General features: G+C 41.4%; 1 protein-coding gene across 1 annotated transcript in view; it reads left to right on the plus strand.

Moving 5' to 3' along the window:
• Positions 1–15,582, plus strand: part of Erich2 (glutamate rich 2) — a 48,570-nt gene that overhangs the window by 20,980 nt on the left and 12,008 nt on the right. Inside the window, 3 exon segments of the mRNA XM_008855348.3 lie at positions 4,085–4,233; positions 6,100–6,284; positions 9,755–9,812. Coding sequence (XP_008853570.2) covers positions 4,085–4,233; positions 6,100–6,284; positions 9,755–9,812 — 392 coding nt within the window.

The raw sequence follows: 15,582 nt of genomic DNA on the forward strand, positions 1-15,582 counted from the left end.
GTTTGTTTGTTGTTTATTTTTTTTTCAACAGGATGATTTATTTTAGAATTTAGATGGTTTTTATACATCCCAAGGAACTAGCAGTCACATGGGATATGGCAGTCACATATAAAGATTTAGGGTACAAAGAAACAGGACATTTAGTCTGTTAGTTGGCACCAGAAGGATTCTTAAACTTTTACTCAAGGTTATCAATGCCCATCCAGTAATTTATTGGCCACAATGTTTTCTTTCTTAGGGCTAAAAGCATGGTAAACTTTTAGCTTTTAGCTCAGGAGTAAACCTTTAACCTGGCCTAATCTCTTAGCCAGGGATAGCTGAGTTATTTTTTTCAGGACAAGGAGATGAGCTAAGGGTTGTTTACCAAGACGCTTTTCCACAGAGCAAGGAGCCTGCACTTTAATACCAGGCCACTTCCTCCTGCCAGCCCAACAGTGTTCTACAAGGCAGGGATTATCACAGCCACTGTTTTCAGTGCCCCTCCCTTTTAGCAGAAAATGCAGCCTGGACCTTTAAGTTTTAGGCTCACCTCACCCTAGGGCCTGGCATCCTGGTTTCCTACATCTCCTCTCTTTTTGTTTTTTAAAAGTAAGAAGGAAGTGGTCATAGAGGCCACAGTATTATTAATCGAAATTACAATACAGCGCATAGCTATTGGAGCTCCCATAAGAAGAAGTACGCCAATCAATATTGGGCCAAAGAACAGAGCAAGCCATTGGAGACATTTTGGCCAAGGTATAGAAAATTTAGACATCTTATGAATTTCCTTTTGTAAATCATTCATCTGTTGGTCTATAGTATGTGAAAAATCAGACAAATTAAAACAACGCATACAATCAGCGACGTTCCAGGGGATCCTGGGGGCTTCGAGCCCCACGTTCTGGGTGCCAGTTGCCCCGGCCTGCAGGGCGGGAGACAGAGACTCGAACTCCCAGGGACCTGGAATGATGGGACAAGAGACACGAAGAATGACAGCAAGACAAAGAACTCTGATCAAGCTGCCAAAGTTTATTTTTCCACGGGGATTCTTATACGGGCTGAAGCGGGAAGTTAGCTGGGGAAGAGGGAGGGAAGGTGTTGTCTCAACGGGTTAATGAATGTCCCTTAGGATGAGGGGAACTGGGCCATGGTCTGGTTGCAGGCTAAGGAAATTGGTGGTTGCTCAAACTTATCTTAACTCATCGGACGGGTTGCTTATCTTAGGGGGCAGGGAGGACTGATCAGCAAGTTCTCCAGAGGATGCTTGCCCTGGGGGGCAGGGAGGGCTGCCAGGCAGCATGGTCTCTGACAATTCTGAGCAAGATCTTTTCACTCAAAGCGTTTTGAAACTGCATCTCATTTTCTGAGATCTATAATTCAGATTTTTCAATCGTGCATGAATCTAAACTTTTTGATTTTTTTCTCTCTACTGTCTTTCTCCTGTCAAAGAGCCCATGTCTGTTACAGGCTGAGGTCTGCAGTGGGGTGTTCGCTGTACACAACCGGTATCAGGGAGTGTGCACTTCGAGTTTCCTTTCATATATTTGTGCATGGGGTAGAGATCACTTATGTTATGATGAGAATATGAATAATTTGTTTTATTAAATACCAATATTACATGTCTCCTAGCCTAAATCATATACTCAGTAATCAATTCTCTCTGAACTAAGCAAAGTAAAACACACAGCAAAGAGCACACCCTACTACACACAAGTAATTCATGTCTACTCACTAAACAGAACTGATAACCTCCAGTTTACATTCATGAATTATTTTTGTCAGTAGTAGCAGATAATGGTATTCTCCTCAAGAACAAAAAATGATTACTAAAAATTTCAGCATTTAAAGGAGAGAATACATACTACACAGTGGTTCTGAATCATGAGCTTAATAAGACCAATTTGGCCAGTTTAATACTTTGGGCAGTGACTAGTTTTTGGGGGCCCTCTGAGGTAGGGGCCTCCTGTGAGTCCCCATTGTCCTCGAGATCAATTATAATGGAGGGACACTTAGATGGAGGGTGGGAGTGTTCTTTAAGAACTTTTTCTCCTTCTTTTAAAAGACTCTTTAAGTCAGGGGAGTGATTATAAACCTTGAGAATATCATTAATCAAATTCCAGTATGAAAAAGCAGAGACTGGGACATTTTCAGGGCCGAAGGTATTACAGTAATCTTGGAGGCAGTTACCAACACGCATCCAGTGTTTCTCATCTATAGTTCCTTCTTGGGGGAACCAAGGGCAAAGTTCCCCAATATATTCAAGAAATCTTTTTAAATCTTTCTTTTTAACCCTACTTCCCCGTGTCTTGAAAGAATCTTTAAGAACTTTTATGAATAAATCTTCCTTACTGAATTCTGGTCCCATGATTAATTCCTACCGTATCGTTGCCATGAAGAAATCTCCCTCGAATCTGTATCACAGCTGGGTAAGGCTGCGGTGATTCTTATGCGAGCCGGTGCTTAACCTTCCTCAGGCTGCGGTGGCTCAGTGCCGTCCAGGTGGGCCCACCCATACAATCAGCAATGTTCCAGGGGATCCTGGGGGCTTTGAGCCCCACATTCTGGGCACCAGTTGCCCCGGCCAGCAGGGTGGGAGACAGAGACTCGAACTCCCAGGGACCTGGAATGATGGGACAAGAGACACGAAGAACGACAGCAAGACAAAGAACTCTGATCAAGCTGCCAAAGTTTATTTTTCCACGGGGATTCTTATACGGGCTGAAGCGGGAAGTTAGGTGGGGAAGAGGGAGGGAAGGTGTTGTCTCAACGGGTTAATGAATGTCCCTTAGGATGAGGGGACCTGGCGCCATGGTCTGGTTGCAGGCTAAGGAAATTGGTGGTTGCTCAAACTTATCTTGACTCATCTGAAGGGTTGCTTATCTTAGGGGGCAGGGAGGACTGATCAGCAAGTTCTCCAGAGGATGCTTGCCCTGGGGGGCAGTGAGGGCTGCCAGGCAGCATGGTCTCCGACACCTCTCCTAACTGCACCTCCCCACACCCCCCTCCCTTGCTGGATTTCATGCATTGTCATATGTTAAGACCTATTGAGTCAAGTTTGTGTCCCCAAATGTCCCTCGGTGTGAGTTCATCCACTGGAGCCTGGTCAGCCTAGCTAGCTAGCTAGCATCACTCCCTTAAATAAGACCAACTGTCTGTCACCCAGCAGCAATCAGTTGCCAATAGTTCCTCAGGTAAGATTAGGGCTTCTTACCCATTTCCCCAGTTATATGCTGGGTTTCTATCTGGTTTGAGTTTGTATAGGTCTTGCACATGCTGTCCATTGCTGTACATGTTCTGTGTTGGTTCTACTTAGCTTTCTATCACTGTAATAAAACACTGACCAAACCAACTTGGGGAGGAAAGATTTTATTTCAGCTTACAGTACAGTCCTTCATCAAGAGAGCTAGGGCAAGGTGGTCAAGCAGGAATTTGGAGGCAGGAGCTAAAGCATAGACCATGGATGAATGCTGCTTACTGGCTTGCTCCTCTGGCCTGATTTCTTATACAATCCAGGACAACCTGCCTAAGGATGGTATCACCTACAGTGGGCTGGGCCCTCCCACATCAATTAACATCGAGAAAATGCCCCGTAGACATCACGTGGCCAAAGGCCAATCTAATGAGACAGTTGCCTCAGATGACGTTCCTTCTTCCTCCGTGTGTCAAGTTGACAACTGAAACTACCCAGCACAGTGTTGGAGAGCTCTGAAAAGATTCTAGAAATTATTACACAATAATAAATGCCAAGTAGGAATAGAATTTTTTTCTTTGTCTTTTTTGTGACAAGGTCTCCTTGTGTGCCCAGCTGGCCTAGAACTTGCTATGTAGAACAGGCTGGCCTTGAACTCACAGAGATCTGCTGCCTCTGCCCCTGGGTGCAGGGATTAAAGGCATATGCCACCAAGCCTGGTTTAGGAATAGAACTTTTAACCAGCATTGAAAATTATAATGCTTTTCCAAGAAAGATACTGCACTCTAGCTATTTGTTTATTGTTAGCATATTGTTTTTCATTTAAATGTAATATGCACAAGTGTGTTTATGAACTGCTATAAAATAGTAGAGCTGAGGCTGTGAGAGATCTTTTCACTCTGCTTTAACATTTAGAAAGGAAGTCTCTTCAAAGAAGAACAAAGATAAAATCTCTTTCAAAAATACTGAAAATAAAATACCTTCAAAGAGTACTGAAAGTAAAGATATCATAACAAACAGACACTCTGATCTGTCGTCATCTTCCTTCAGGAAAGAAAGCACAGGTAACCACTAGCATTTGTCTTATTGAACTGAGTAGTTGAGTCTGATTTAGCTCACTTTGAAACCATGACCTTTGGGAGTTGACAACATAGTAGCTTTAAGGTGGGTCAGAGGAACCAGTAGTTGTTCAGACTCTAGTACGGCATCCATGGATACACATTATATAAGATGATGATTGTAGGGTATTAAACCTAGAATGGATTGAAATACCTATGAAAGTATTAGCAAGCCAGAGTACTGGGTATCAGTTTAAAAACTGGGGATATGGTAGTTGCTGAAATAGACAGTGGCCTCTCTCTTACAAAGTTCACATTCTAGAGGGAGATGGTTGGCCACGTTTTAAGAACAGATACAGAAAATGTGGTTTACTTATATAATGGACTACTGTTTAGCCATTAAAAGTGAATGAAATGTGTCATTTATATATAACCTGGGTGGAACTAGAGATCTTTATATTAAGTGAAATAAGCCAGGAAGAGAAAAACAAGTGCTATGTGATCTCAGTCATCCTTGGAATACAAAAGCACTGCAGTTGGAGGCTGACTAGAAAGATGGTTACCAGAGGCTAGAAAGGAGGGAGGAGGGAGGGCTAAGGAAAGACCGTTTAGTACAAGTTACCAGATGGGGGTGAGAAGTCCGGTGTGCTGTTGTACAGTAGGGTGACAGACAAGGAAAAGGCACATTTAAAAAAATTAGCGTGAAGGAATTTGTTTTCACCATAAGGAAGTAACAGATGTTTGACTAGATATGTTTAGCCAGATTTAAACATGACAAAATGTACACATGTTCCAAAACAGTACATGGTACTCCATATATGTGCAGCTTTATGAATCATTTTAAAATGAATTCAAAAAATAATGAAGCATGAATGGCAAGATAATTTGAAGTTGAAGTTAACCACACCCAAGAGCGTACACTATGGCTCTAGGGATTGGGTGCTTTCTTCACAATGCTGTGTTTATGAATTGAGCAAGACAATTCCGGTGACCTCACAGGATGTCCCTAATCAGCTATTATGACCTTCCCCTAATGACATCAGTATGGGGAGTTGGTGTACAGACCTGGCTTGCTCTGGAGGATCAGGAGTGTGTGATTCTGTGGAGACTATGAATGAAATGAAAGCGGGTAGATGACGCCCAGGGAAGGGCTGGAGTCACTCATTTTTCAGGGTAGCATGTTTGGCTTTGAGTCAGGAGTTTGCCTCTTTTCCTTATCTGTTTTGCCAGCCTTGTCTTTTAAAGCTATGCTCTCCTGGATGTCTTCATTTCTTCCTTTAGTGCATAAGTTCATCCATCATTTCGAGTACTTTGTGGCTGTGCTCTCTGCAAAGAGGATTCAGAGTCTTTCAAGAAAGGGCTGGGTACAGGAAGTTCAGTATGAAACTGTGAAGGAGAGTCCACAGACCAGAGGCACACCTGCCAGCGCTTGCAGAAGGGACAGTTTTAGAAGACATGTAGTAAATACTCTTTCAAATTGCCATTACTAGTACATTTTTATATATTTTAGGAAAAATCACATAGGATGTAATAAAGAATATCAACTCTAGCCAGACTGATTCCCAGACCTGACAGTTTGCCCCATGAACTTGAAGGGGTTATTTCATAGCCCCCCACCCCCCGACCCCTGTGTTCAGTTTCATCATCAATAGATAGAAATAGAAACCATGCCTAACCCACTGGGATGCCAACAGAACTCGATGAATCAATATATGTAGGGATGGCAGGAGTGATGTTGCCAAGTATGATTATTTTTGTTTGTTGATTGTTATTTTTATTATTATAGCAGCTTCATAGATGCTAACAGGAGGTGGCACAGTTCAACATCTGAAATTTTCATTTATTGATTACATTATTTGTATTCTGTTTAAGGTAAAGCAGGTAAGGATGCAGTCCTTGCCAAACAGGAGAAAAATAATGAAGATTGCCTTCAGGATACTAATGATAAGTTCTCAGATTCAACAGATAGTGAGGGTGAAGATGATACCAACGATGAAGATGACAAAGGTAGTAATACTAAAAAGGAGTCTCGAGCCCCGCTAGAGTTAATGGCAGAAGTAAGTTTTACATGTGGATTATAATCGAAGATGCTTACAAATACTGAAGTAACTAAGCAGATTATAACCTTAGTAAATGGATTAGATGAATTAGCATATATTAATGGAATAAAGATCGCAAAGTTAGTAAAAAGATCTTTACCCACATAGAGATGCTTACCTGACTACTTAGTCATTGCTCAGAAGGTTATGGGTGAAAGATGATTCTGGTAAGGCAGAGACAGGAAGGAAGAGAGATTTTTGGTATAAAATTATTCATCCATGTATCATGCTAGTTGCAAGGAATTCTGAGATAAGTAGAAAACAAATTCTGCCCTTAAGAACAGGCACATATAGAAATGGTTACACTAAAATGAAATGCATGCTAGCAAAACACTGTGAAGTTCAGGAAACAGAAATTTAAGTTACAGAAAAGCAGGAGGAATAGGAGGATATTCATTCATTCATTCATTCATTCATTCACACATTCACTTATTTTTTAGATAGGGTCTCATATAACCCAGGCTCACCTCAGACTTGAAGTGTAACCAAGTATGACCTGGAACTTCTGGTCCTCTTCTCCTCACTTCCTGTGTGCTGGGATTACAGGCATATGCCGTCATACCTAATTTATGCCATGCTAGGGATTAAACCCAGGACAGCATGCATGCTAGGGAGGAGCCCTGCCAACTGAGGTACACCTCCATCCCAAAAGAAGGACTTTAGAGGACACATGAGTGGCATCTTAGAAACATGAAGAATCGGTATTCAACTGGTGAATACATTTTTAAATGTAAACAATAGCCACAAGCCACACCAATTACATTCTTTATCCATGATCAATTAAACTAAGAAAACAATAGGGCTGGAGAGATGACTCAGTGGCTAAGAGCACTGGCTGCTTTTGCAGAGGACCTGAATTTGGTTCCCAGCACAGACATGATAGCTAACAATTGTCCTTAACTCCAGTTCCAGAGGATCCTATGCCCTCTTCTGGCCATCACAGGCATTGCACAATATGGGTACACTTACACACATGCAAGCAAAATGCTCATACACATAAAATTAATAAAAATAAAATAACTATGATGACAAATTTAAACCAGTTATCACTAAAAGATATTTCTCTAAATGGCACTTAAATAAATAAACTGATAATTCTTTGGAAAATAGAGGTAACCATGGTACTAAATAAGAAATGTTTTAAAGCGCTTAAAGATGTAGTTTTTTCTTTTTATTTTTTTATTTATTATTTTTATTTTATGTGTATGCATGTACTGCCTGCATGTAGGTAAGTGCACCTGTGTTGTTCATGTTGTACAATGGCCACGGAGGTCAATAAATAGGTAGGAATAGGTAGAAGAGGCTGTCGAATGCCTTGGGACTGGAGTTATGGGCAGCTGTTAGCTGCCATGTGGGTACTGGGATTCAAACCCGGGTCTTCTGCAAGAACAACCAGTGTTCTTAACTGCTGGCTGAGCTATCTCTCCAGCCCATATTTGGTTTTTTTTAAGATTTATTTATTTGTGTGTTACTGATTGTATATGTATGGTGAGGAGGGTGATGCCTGTGTATGCACACAGGCTAGACGAGGGTGTTGAATGTCCTTATCACTCTCCACCTATTCCTTTGAGGCAAGATCTCTCCCTAAAACTGGGGCTCAGGGCTGGAGAGATGGCTCAGTGGTTAAGAGCACTGACTGCTTTTGCAGAGGACCTGGGCTCGATTACCAGCACCCACATGGCAGCTACGAACCGTCCTTAACTCCAGTTCCAGGGGAGTCCGAAGCCCTCTTCTGACCTCCGTGGCATTGCACAACACAGGTACACTCACATACATGTAGGCAATACACTCATACACATAAAATAAAAATAAAATATTTTTTTAAAAAACCTGGGGTTCACATTTTCTTGCATGAATTAGAAGCTAGCAAGCCTCAGAAATCCTTTTGTCTCTACCATACCTCCCCAGAGCTGGATTTATAGGGGTGTGAAAAAATTCATGGCTTGTTTTGTGGGTGCTGGGATCTGAACTCAGATCCTCATGATTATATATCAAGTGTTCTTAACCGTTGAACCGTCTCTCCAACCTCAAGAGCTTTAAGTTATAAATACTTCAAAGATGATTATAATTATGATGATTCAGGGACAAATGACAATAAGTAAACTAAATGTTGACTTTGGAAACTATAAAAATTGAAAGCAAATCAAACAAGAAAAAGAACTGAAGAAGCTCATTAAAAATTCAACTAAAAAACAAACTAATATATAGTTCTAGATATTCGAAAAATACACAGATGAACCAATAGATATCATAATTGAAATTAAAGAAGAAAATACTGAGTCTGGCAACACACCTGCAATCCCAGCACTTGGGTGGTGGAGGCAAGAAGATCAGGATTTCACAGTCATCCTGAGCTATAGTTGGAGGCCAGCCTAGGCTACATAAGACCTTGTCTCAAAACAAAAGCTTAAAAATAAAGCCACAAACAGGAAAGAAACTAAAAATGCCTTATTAAACTCTGACAAGAATATATGTTTTAAAAAGATTTATTTGTGTGTGTGTGTGTGTACACTACATATGTACAGTGCCTGTTTAGGCTGGAAGAGGGTGTTGGATCCCTTGGAGCTAGAATTACCACTAGTTGTAAACCACCTGATATTCTGGGAGCCAAACTCCAGTCCTCTGCAATAAGTGGTCTTAACTGCTGAGCCATCTCTCCAGTCCACCATGTGTTTATGGACTACATTGCCAGAGAAACCTGAACCAAAGAAATATTTAAAGTAAGAGATTAATGTCATGCCAACTGAATCAGCCTCTTTTTTTTTTTTTTTTTTTTTTTTTTTTTTTTTTTTTTTTAATTTTTTTTTTTTTTTTTTTTTTTTTTGGTCTTTTTTGAGACAGGATCTCCCTGTAGCGCTAGCTGTGTTGGAACTCACTATGTAGACCAGGCTGGCCTTGAACTCACAGAGATCTGTCTGCCTCTGCCTCCTGAGTGCTAGGATTAAAGGTATGCGCCACCATGTCCGGCTCTGGCCTCATCATTTTTATGGTCAAGCAACACTGGGCTGGGCTCTCACACCAAGCTACCATTACAAGTCTTTAGAAATGCTTGGACTGAAGAGGTGCTTTGGTTAAGAGCATTTCCTGCTATTGCAGAGGATCCAAGTTGGATTCCCAACACCCATGTTGAGTGGCTAACAACCACCAGAACTCTAGCTCCAGGAAGCCAACACCCTCTTCCTGGTACCCACACATGTAGGGAATACATTCACACACACACACACACACACACACACACACACACACACAATTCAAAAGCAAATCTTTAAAACATAAATATGCTTGGCTAGTTGACTGCAGACTCACTCATGGAGAAATGTATTGAAAAGCAAAGTAACTAATCATTAATGAGTATTTTAAGGCAGTTTATAATTGACATTTACATCATTCTCTCTTGAAACCACTAATCTGAAGAATTTGTTTTCCAGTTCCTGAGAGCAGAAATGGGCCGAGACTACCAGCTAGCAAAGAAATTATGTCAGATGAGTAAGTACAAAACACTCATTTTGTCCAGACTTCCCTTTGTTTCTAAAAACAAATCCCATAATATGAAGATGGCTTATTTGTCTTCCCACTGTTAGGTCTCCCTGTTAGTATTTCAACAATCCTTTAGAGTAAATGAGTTTGAGTAACATTGGGACTGATTTGGACTTCTGGAGTATGTTTCAATGAATTAAATCATTTAGAGTAACAGACTAGTCACCACCCCTGTAAAACAGTCAGAATTCTTGTCCTCATGTCAGTGGGGCAACAGCTTTTGCTTTTAATTTCAAAGAAGAGTCAGGTGATGCAGGAAACAATCCTAATCCTAACTGAACATTTATTTATTCCACAAATGTTCAAGCATGTGTTTATGTCAGACACTATTTGAGACCCTGAAAAATTGGCAGTCAACAGGACAGACACCAATCCCACTGTTAGGTCTAGTGTTGAACAGACAGTAAACCAAGTAAATGGGTACTGTAAATGATGTACAATGGAGAAAACCAAAGTAGGAAAGAGGAATAGACGGTCCTGAGCGAAGGCCAAGCAGTTTGAGTAGGATGACCTGGAAGGCCTCACTCAGCTTGAGGACAAGCCCAGGGGCATCTGGAGAAAGAAGGTGCAGAGCAGAATGAACTGCAGGTATGCTGAGCAGGAGGTGCCTGACAGCAACAGCCTGTATAGAGCAGGATGGGAAAAGGACAGGTGCCAGCAGATGAGCCAGAGATGTGGTCACAGGCTTGGGTGGCCTGCATAGACCTTTCGTCAGCCAAAAGACCTAGGCTTTGCTTGTGGTAAGTGGAAAGTACCAGAGGCTTCCTTTTAAATTTTATGTGTGAGGGTTTTGCTTACATGTTTGTAGGTGCACTACATGTGTGCAATGCCCATGGAGACCAGAAGAGGGCATCAGATTGCCTCAAACTTGAGCTACATACAGATACCCATAATATGGATCCTCTTCAAGAGCAGCCAGTGCTCTTAATCACTGAGCCATCTCTCCAGCCTACGCCAGAGGCTTTTGAGCATAGGAGAGACATGATCTTCCTTATTTATCTGGTGTTTCCTAGTTAGACTTATTCAAAATATCTGTGGTTTTCTTTGTGTTTATACAGTGGGAGCTTTGTTGAGTTTCTTAAATCTGTGGCTGATATGTTCATTGGCTTCAAAAATTTCTTAGTCATTAGCGTTTCACACACCACTGCTGCCCTAGTCACTCTTGCTTTTCCTGGGTTTCCAGTTATACACAAGTAAACCTACCTCCTTATGATGTCTTTTACCCAGCTCTGGTTTGTTTGTTTGGAGACAGGGTCTCCCTGTGGCCCCAGCTGGCTGGCGACTCCTGATGTAGACCAGACTGACCTCAGTCTCTCAGAGATCCAGCTACCTCTGCCTCCCAAGTGCTGGGATTAAAGGTATGTGCCACCACGCATGCTTGCTGTTTTTTAAATCTTATTTCTGTCCTTTGGTTTGGGCATTTTCTATTGACCCATATTTTAATTTACTTTACTCTCTCTTCCCGTGTCCAGTCTACTGTTAAAACTGCCTAGGAGGTGAATTTCAGAGACATGTATTTTCCAATTTTAGAATGTCCCTTTAATGATTTGGAGAGATCCCAGTTCCCTACTGATATTTTCTCTATCTTTTTCTTTTTAATTTTATTATTTTTATTTTATGTGTATGAGTGTATTGCCTGTGTGTATGTGAGTGCACCCGTGTCGTACAATGCCTCAGAGGTCAGAAGAGGGCTTTGGATTCCCCTGGAATGAGAGTTAAGGACAGTTCGTAGGGTGCCATGTGGGTGCTGGGAATTGAACCCTTGTCCTCTGAAAGAGCAGTCAGTGCTCTTGACAGCTGAGCCATCTCTCCAGCTCCTTCGACTGGTATTTTCAACACTCTGCCCACCTTTTTCTCTACTGTGTTAGTCACAGTTATTTCAAAAAAGAAAATGGCAGCTCTGTAACTAACTTGGCTGATAACAAGACCCAAAATGTTAACTGTGCCAGACTTCATTCAGTGCATAGTGCAGGTAAGCAGCACTTCTTCCATTACGGATTAAAATGGATTTCTTGGGTCCTTTGGCACTACCTGTTTTATGTCAAAGGTAGTTTGCCTTGTTTAGTACTTCCAAATACTTTTGACCTTTTGAGTTTTTCAAGTAAAATGTTTTGATGGCCCACAAACATGGAATTTCCAGTCAGAAGGAATCCTCAGAGAAGGTCCAACATATCCACTCTTTTGAGGGGGCGTGCTGAGGGTTAAACCCAGGACCTTGCACATACTAGCAAGTGCTCCAGCATGGAACTGCACCCCAGGCCTCCCCAGTCCTGTTTTCTATAAAGAAACGGAAGCAGAGAAAGGTAAGCCCCTGGCTTGGACTACCCAGAGTGTCACTGTCTCAGGAGCGAAGGCCCACAGAGCTCTTCATCCTCTCCAAATGATTCTATCCCCCTGACTCCCAGCTCTGTGCCCAATTGTGGGAAAATTTATATATTTTTTAAATTGCCACATCCATCATTCATTTTAGAAAGCCTCCAGGTGAAGCTTACAAGTGTCAGCACTGGTATCATACCCATCAGACAGTTCTGACCCACAGCCCTCAGAGTGCTACATAAAGAGCAAGTGTTCAACAAGATTTTTTTTGTTGGACTGACTCAAAGCATGAACATCCACTAAATGCCAGGTCACTGGGGCTGAAAAAGTTCCAAGTGATCTATCTCCATGGGATTGTATCCTCTTAAAATGTCTTCTATCCCTCATTCTCTCCTTCCTTTTCTTCCTTCCAACAGCTACATACTGAGCACCTGTTCTGCCCCAAACATGGTGCTGGAGAGAAAGCAGGAATCCAAGCATGCATCCCAAAGCTTCTTGAAGTTGACTTTAAACACAGTTTGCTTTCCCCTCCATGCTCACCCATTCACACTGCTCCGGCACTGTCGAGACATGGAGTCAATAAAACTGGGGACTGCATGACAGGAAGAGAAGCTAGGGAGGCCCGTGTCCAGGGGGACAGCTGGGAAAGAATACTGCTCCCCAGAGGAAGAAGAGGCTGACTGGAAATGAGACAGAGAGGCCCCAAGATGGGAATGTGGGGTTACCATGCAGAATAAGGTTGCCCATCTCTAAGGAAGATTCCCAGCCAAGGATGTGAAGTTAGGGAGGCCCAGGTTCCCCAGTGCCAAGCAAGGTCAAGAAGGAACCAGAGAGCTCACAGGGAGAAAAAGCACTGGTTCTTTGCTGCTAGTAGTAATGTATGTGAGGTCTGCCCCAAATAGCTAAATGTATTTAAAGTTACAAGTTAAACTTTTCTTACACAGCATGGACTCCAAAACACTTAGTATATAAATGCTTATGGTATAATCTTGTCTCTCCATCTTACCATTTTCTAGCTCTTTCACATCTCCATTTCTCTCTCTCTCTCTCTCTCTCTCTCTCTCTCTCTCTCTCTATATTATTTATTATTATTTAAATTTCATGCATTATTTTTATGCAAATGTGGATTATATATTTACACATTTATTTACATTTATAGTAAGCTCTTATTGTGGGAATGTTCTTGAAGATAGTGTTTTATTTCCTAAAACAATTCTGTGAGGCAGAAATCATTACAGAGGAAACTGAGGCTCAGCAAAGAGAACTAATTCACACAAAACCACACAGCTAAGTGGTAGGATTGTATTCTAGGCTTATTTCAAAGACCTAGAATTTCTCTACTCTTCCCATTTCCTTACTTGTTTAATAAACATTTTTCTGGTAAAAGAGGTGAGGAGTTGGGCAATGAATACTTTCTCAAACTATCAGGGTAGAAATGGCTCCTATGACTGACTGGTATATTTATTTCTTTGTGTCTTAGGCAGTTAATTTTTATGAAAGAATGGCTCTTTGTCCTTTCATAATTGTTACATGCATTCATTTTCTAGAATGAAGCCCCTGGTTCCTGGGGTGGTCACTTATGGACCGTCATTGTGGTTGCTTAGATATGTATTTGGTAATGTATCTGTGGGTAATTTTTTCCCTTGCCTACTTAAAAAAAAATTTTAGTTTCCCAAAGAAATTGTATCTGTTAGCACAGGCTTGTATGGTATCTGTCTTCCATACATTTTGTTTTGTTTTGTTTTTTGGTCTTGGGCTCCCTGTAGCCCCAGCTGGCCTGAGCTCTTTATGTAGACCAGGATGGCCTTGAACTCACACAAATCTGCCTGCCCCTGCCTCCTGAGTGCTGGGATTAAAGGCATGTACCACCACACCTGGTGCCATACACAGTTTTTATGTGGTCCTAGTCTTCCACCATTTCTTGCTAACTCATGCAGAACTTGGACCTCTGCTCCATGTCATTTCTGGCCAGGCAGTGGGGCAGCATGGAAACCTGGCTTGTAAGTAGAACTGAAAGTCCAAACCCAGAGTACTTTCTACTTTTCATTTATTATTTTATTTTATTTTATTATGTGTTTGAGTGTTTTGCCTGTGTGTATGTTAGTGCACCAATGTGTGTGCAATGCCCTTCAGAGGCCAGATGAGGGTGTCAGATCCCCTGGAACTGGAGTTAAAGACAGTTGTTAGCCACCAAGTGTGTGCTGGGAATCAAATCCGGGTCCTCTGGAAGAACAGCCAGTGCTTTTAACTGCTGAGCCATCTCTCCAGCTCCGTCTCTCTACCTTTCATAGCACAACTGACTGTGAGGTTTGGGGACAGTCTTCATATTTCTTGATGACCTCACCTGTAAGTCAGAATCTTAGACCTTGATCTTCTCAGGGTACCATACTTGTGCTCACAATTAGCTAAGACTCTGCACACAAAAAAGTGAGGCACTGGAAGACTTGTGTCACAATTGTAATTGTAAATGTAAAAGAATAATGGTTTGGGAGGCCAGATTGTTCTTACTCTTATAGGTCTAACACAAATGTAGACTTATGTTCAGGAAGACAGTGCCTATAATACTTTTCTCTTTTGAGTATAATAAATCCCTTTTCCTATTAGACTGTAGTATACTTGTATGCTACATATACTCATATAAAACCAGGGTTTTTTTCTTTTTTTTTTTTTTAAAGTCTGCTTCCTACTCATCTGTCTAAATTCATTTATGCTGATGTTTTGAGGGCTTCTGCTGTGTGGTAGGCACTCAACTGGGATGCAGCAGTGAACAAGACAAGCACTTTCTGACCTAGAATTCCCCAGGCTGAGAAACTGAGAGGCACAGAGCCCTACAGGAAGCAGAACCCCCTGATCCCCCACCCCAGCCCTGCAGCCAGACAAAAACCCTCTGAATGTTGGAAGAGAACCAAACCATTCTCTAATCCTAGAGCCACTGTAAAACAACTATAGGGACTGGAGAGGTGACTCAGCAGTTAAGAACTCTGGTTGCTCTTACAGAGGACCAGGTTCAATTCACAACACCCACATGGTGAGTAACCACCATCTGTAACTCCAGTTCCAAAGGATCTGATGCCCTCTTCTGACCTCTGTGGGCATTGCATGACTTGGGTGCACTTACATACATGCAGGCCATACACTCATACACACAAAAATAAATAAATAAAATTTATTTTTTAAAAAATATTTTATTTATTATTATTTTTTTTCTTTTTTTTTATTTTTAAAAATGATTTATTTAATAACAACATACTTAGAAGAAGCATATCATTACAACACAATTGACATATTCAATAACGTTTTCCTGAGGTAGGATGCATCTCTTTCAAATTTGGCTGTAAATTTTTAGGTTTACAGTTGAATTATTACAGTTATACAATATTGTACTCAGTATAAACCCTATAAG

This window comes from Nannospalax galili, unplaced genomic scaffold, assembly GCF_000622305.1.
Source record: "Nannospalax galili isolate Female #2095 unplaced genomic scaffold, S.galili_v1.0 scaffold346, whole genome shotgun sequence".
Taxonomy (NCBI): domain Eukaryota; kingdom Metazoa; phylum Chordata; class Mammalia; order Rodentia; family Spalacidae; genus Nannospalax; species Nannospalax galili.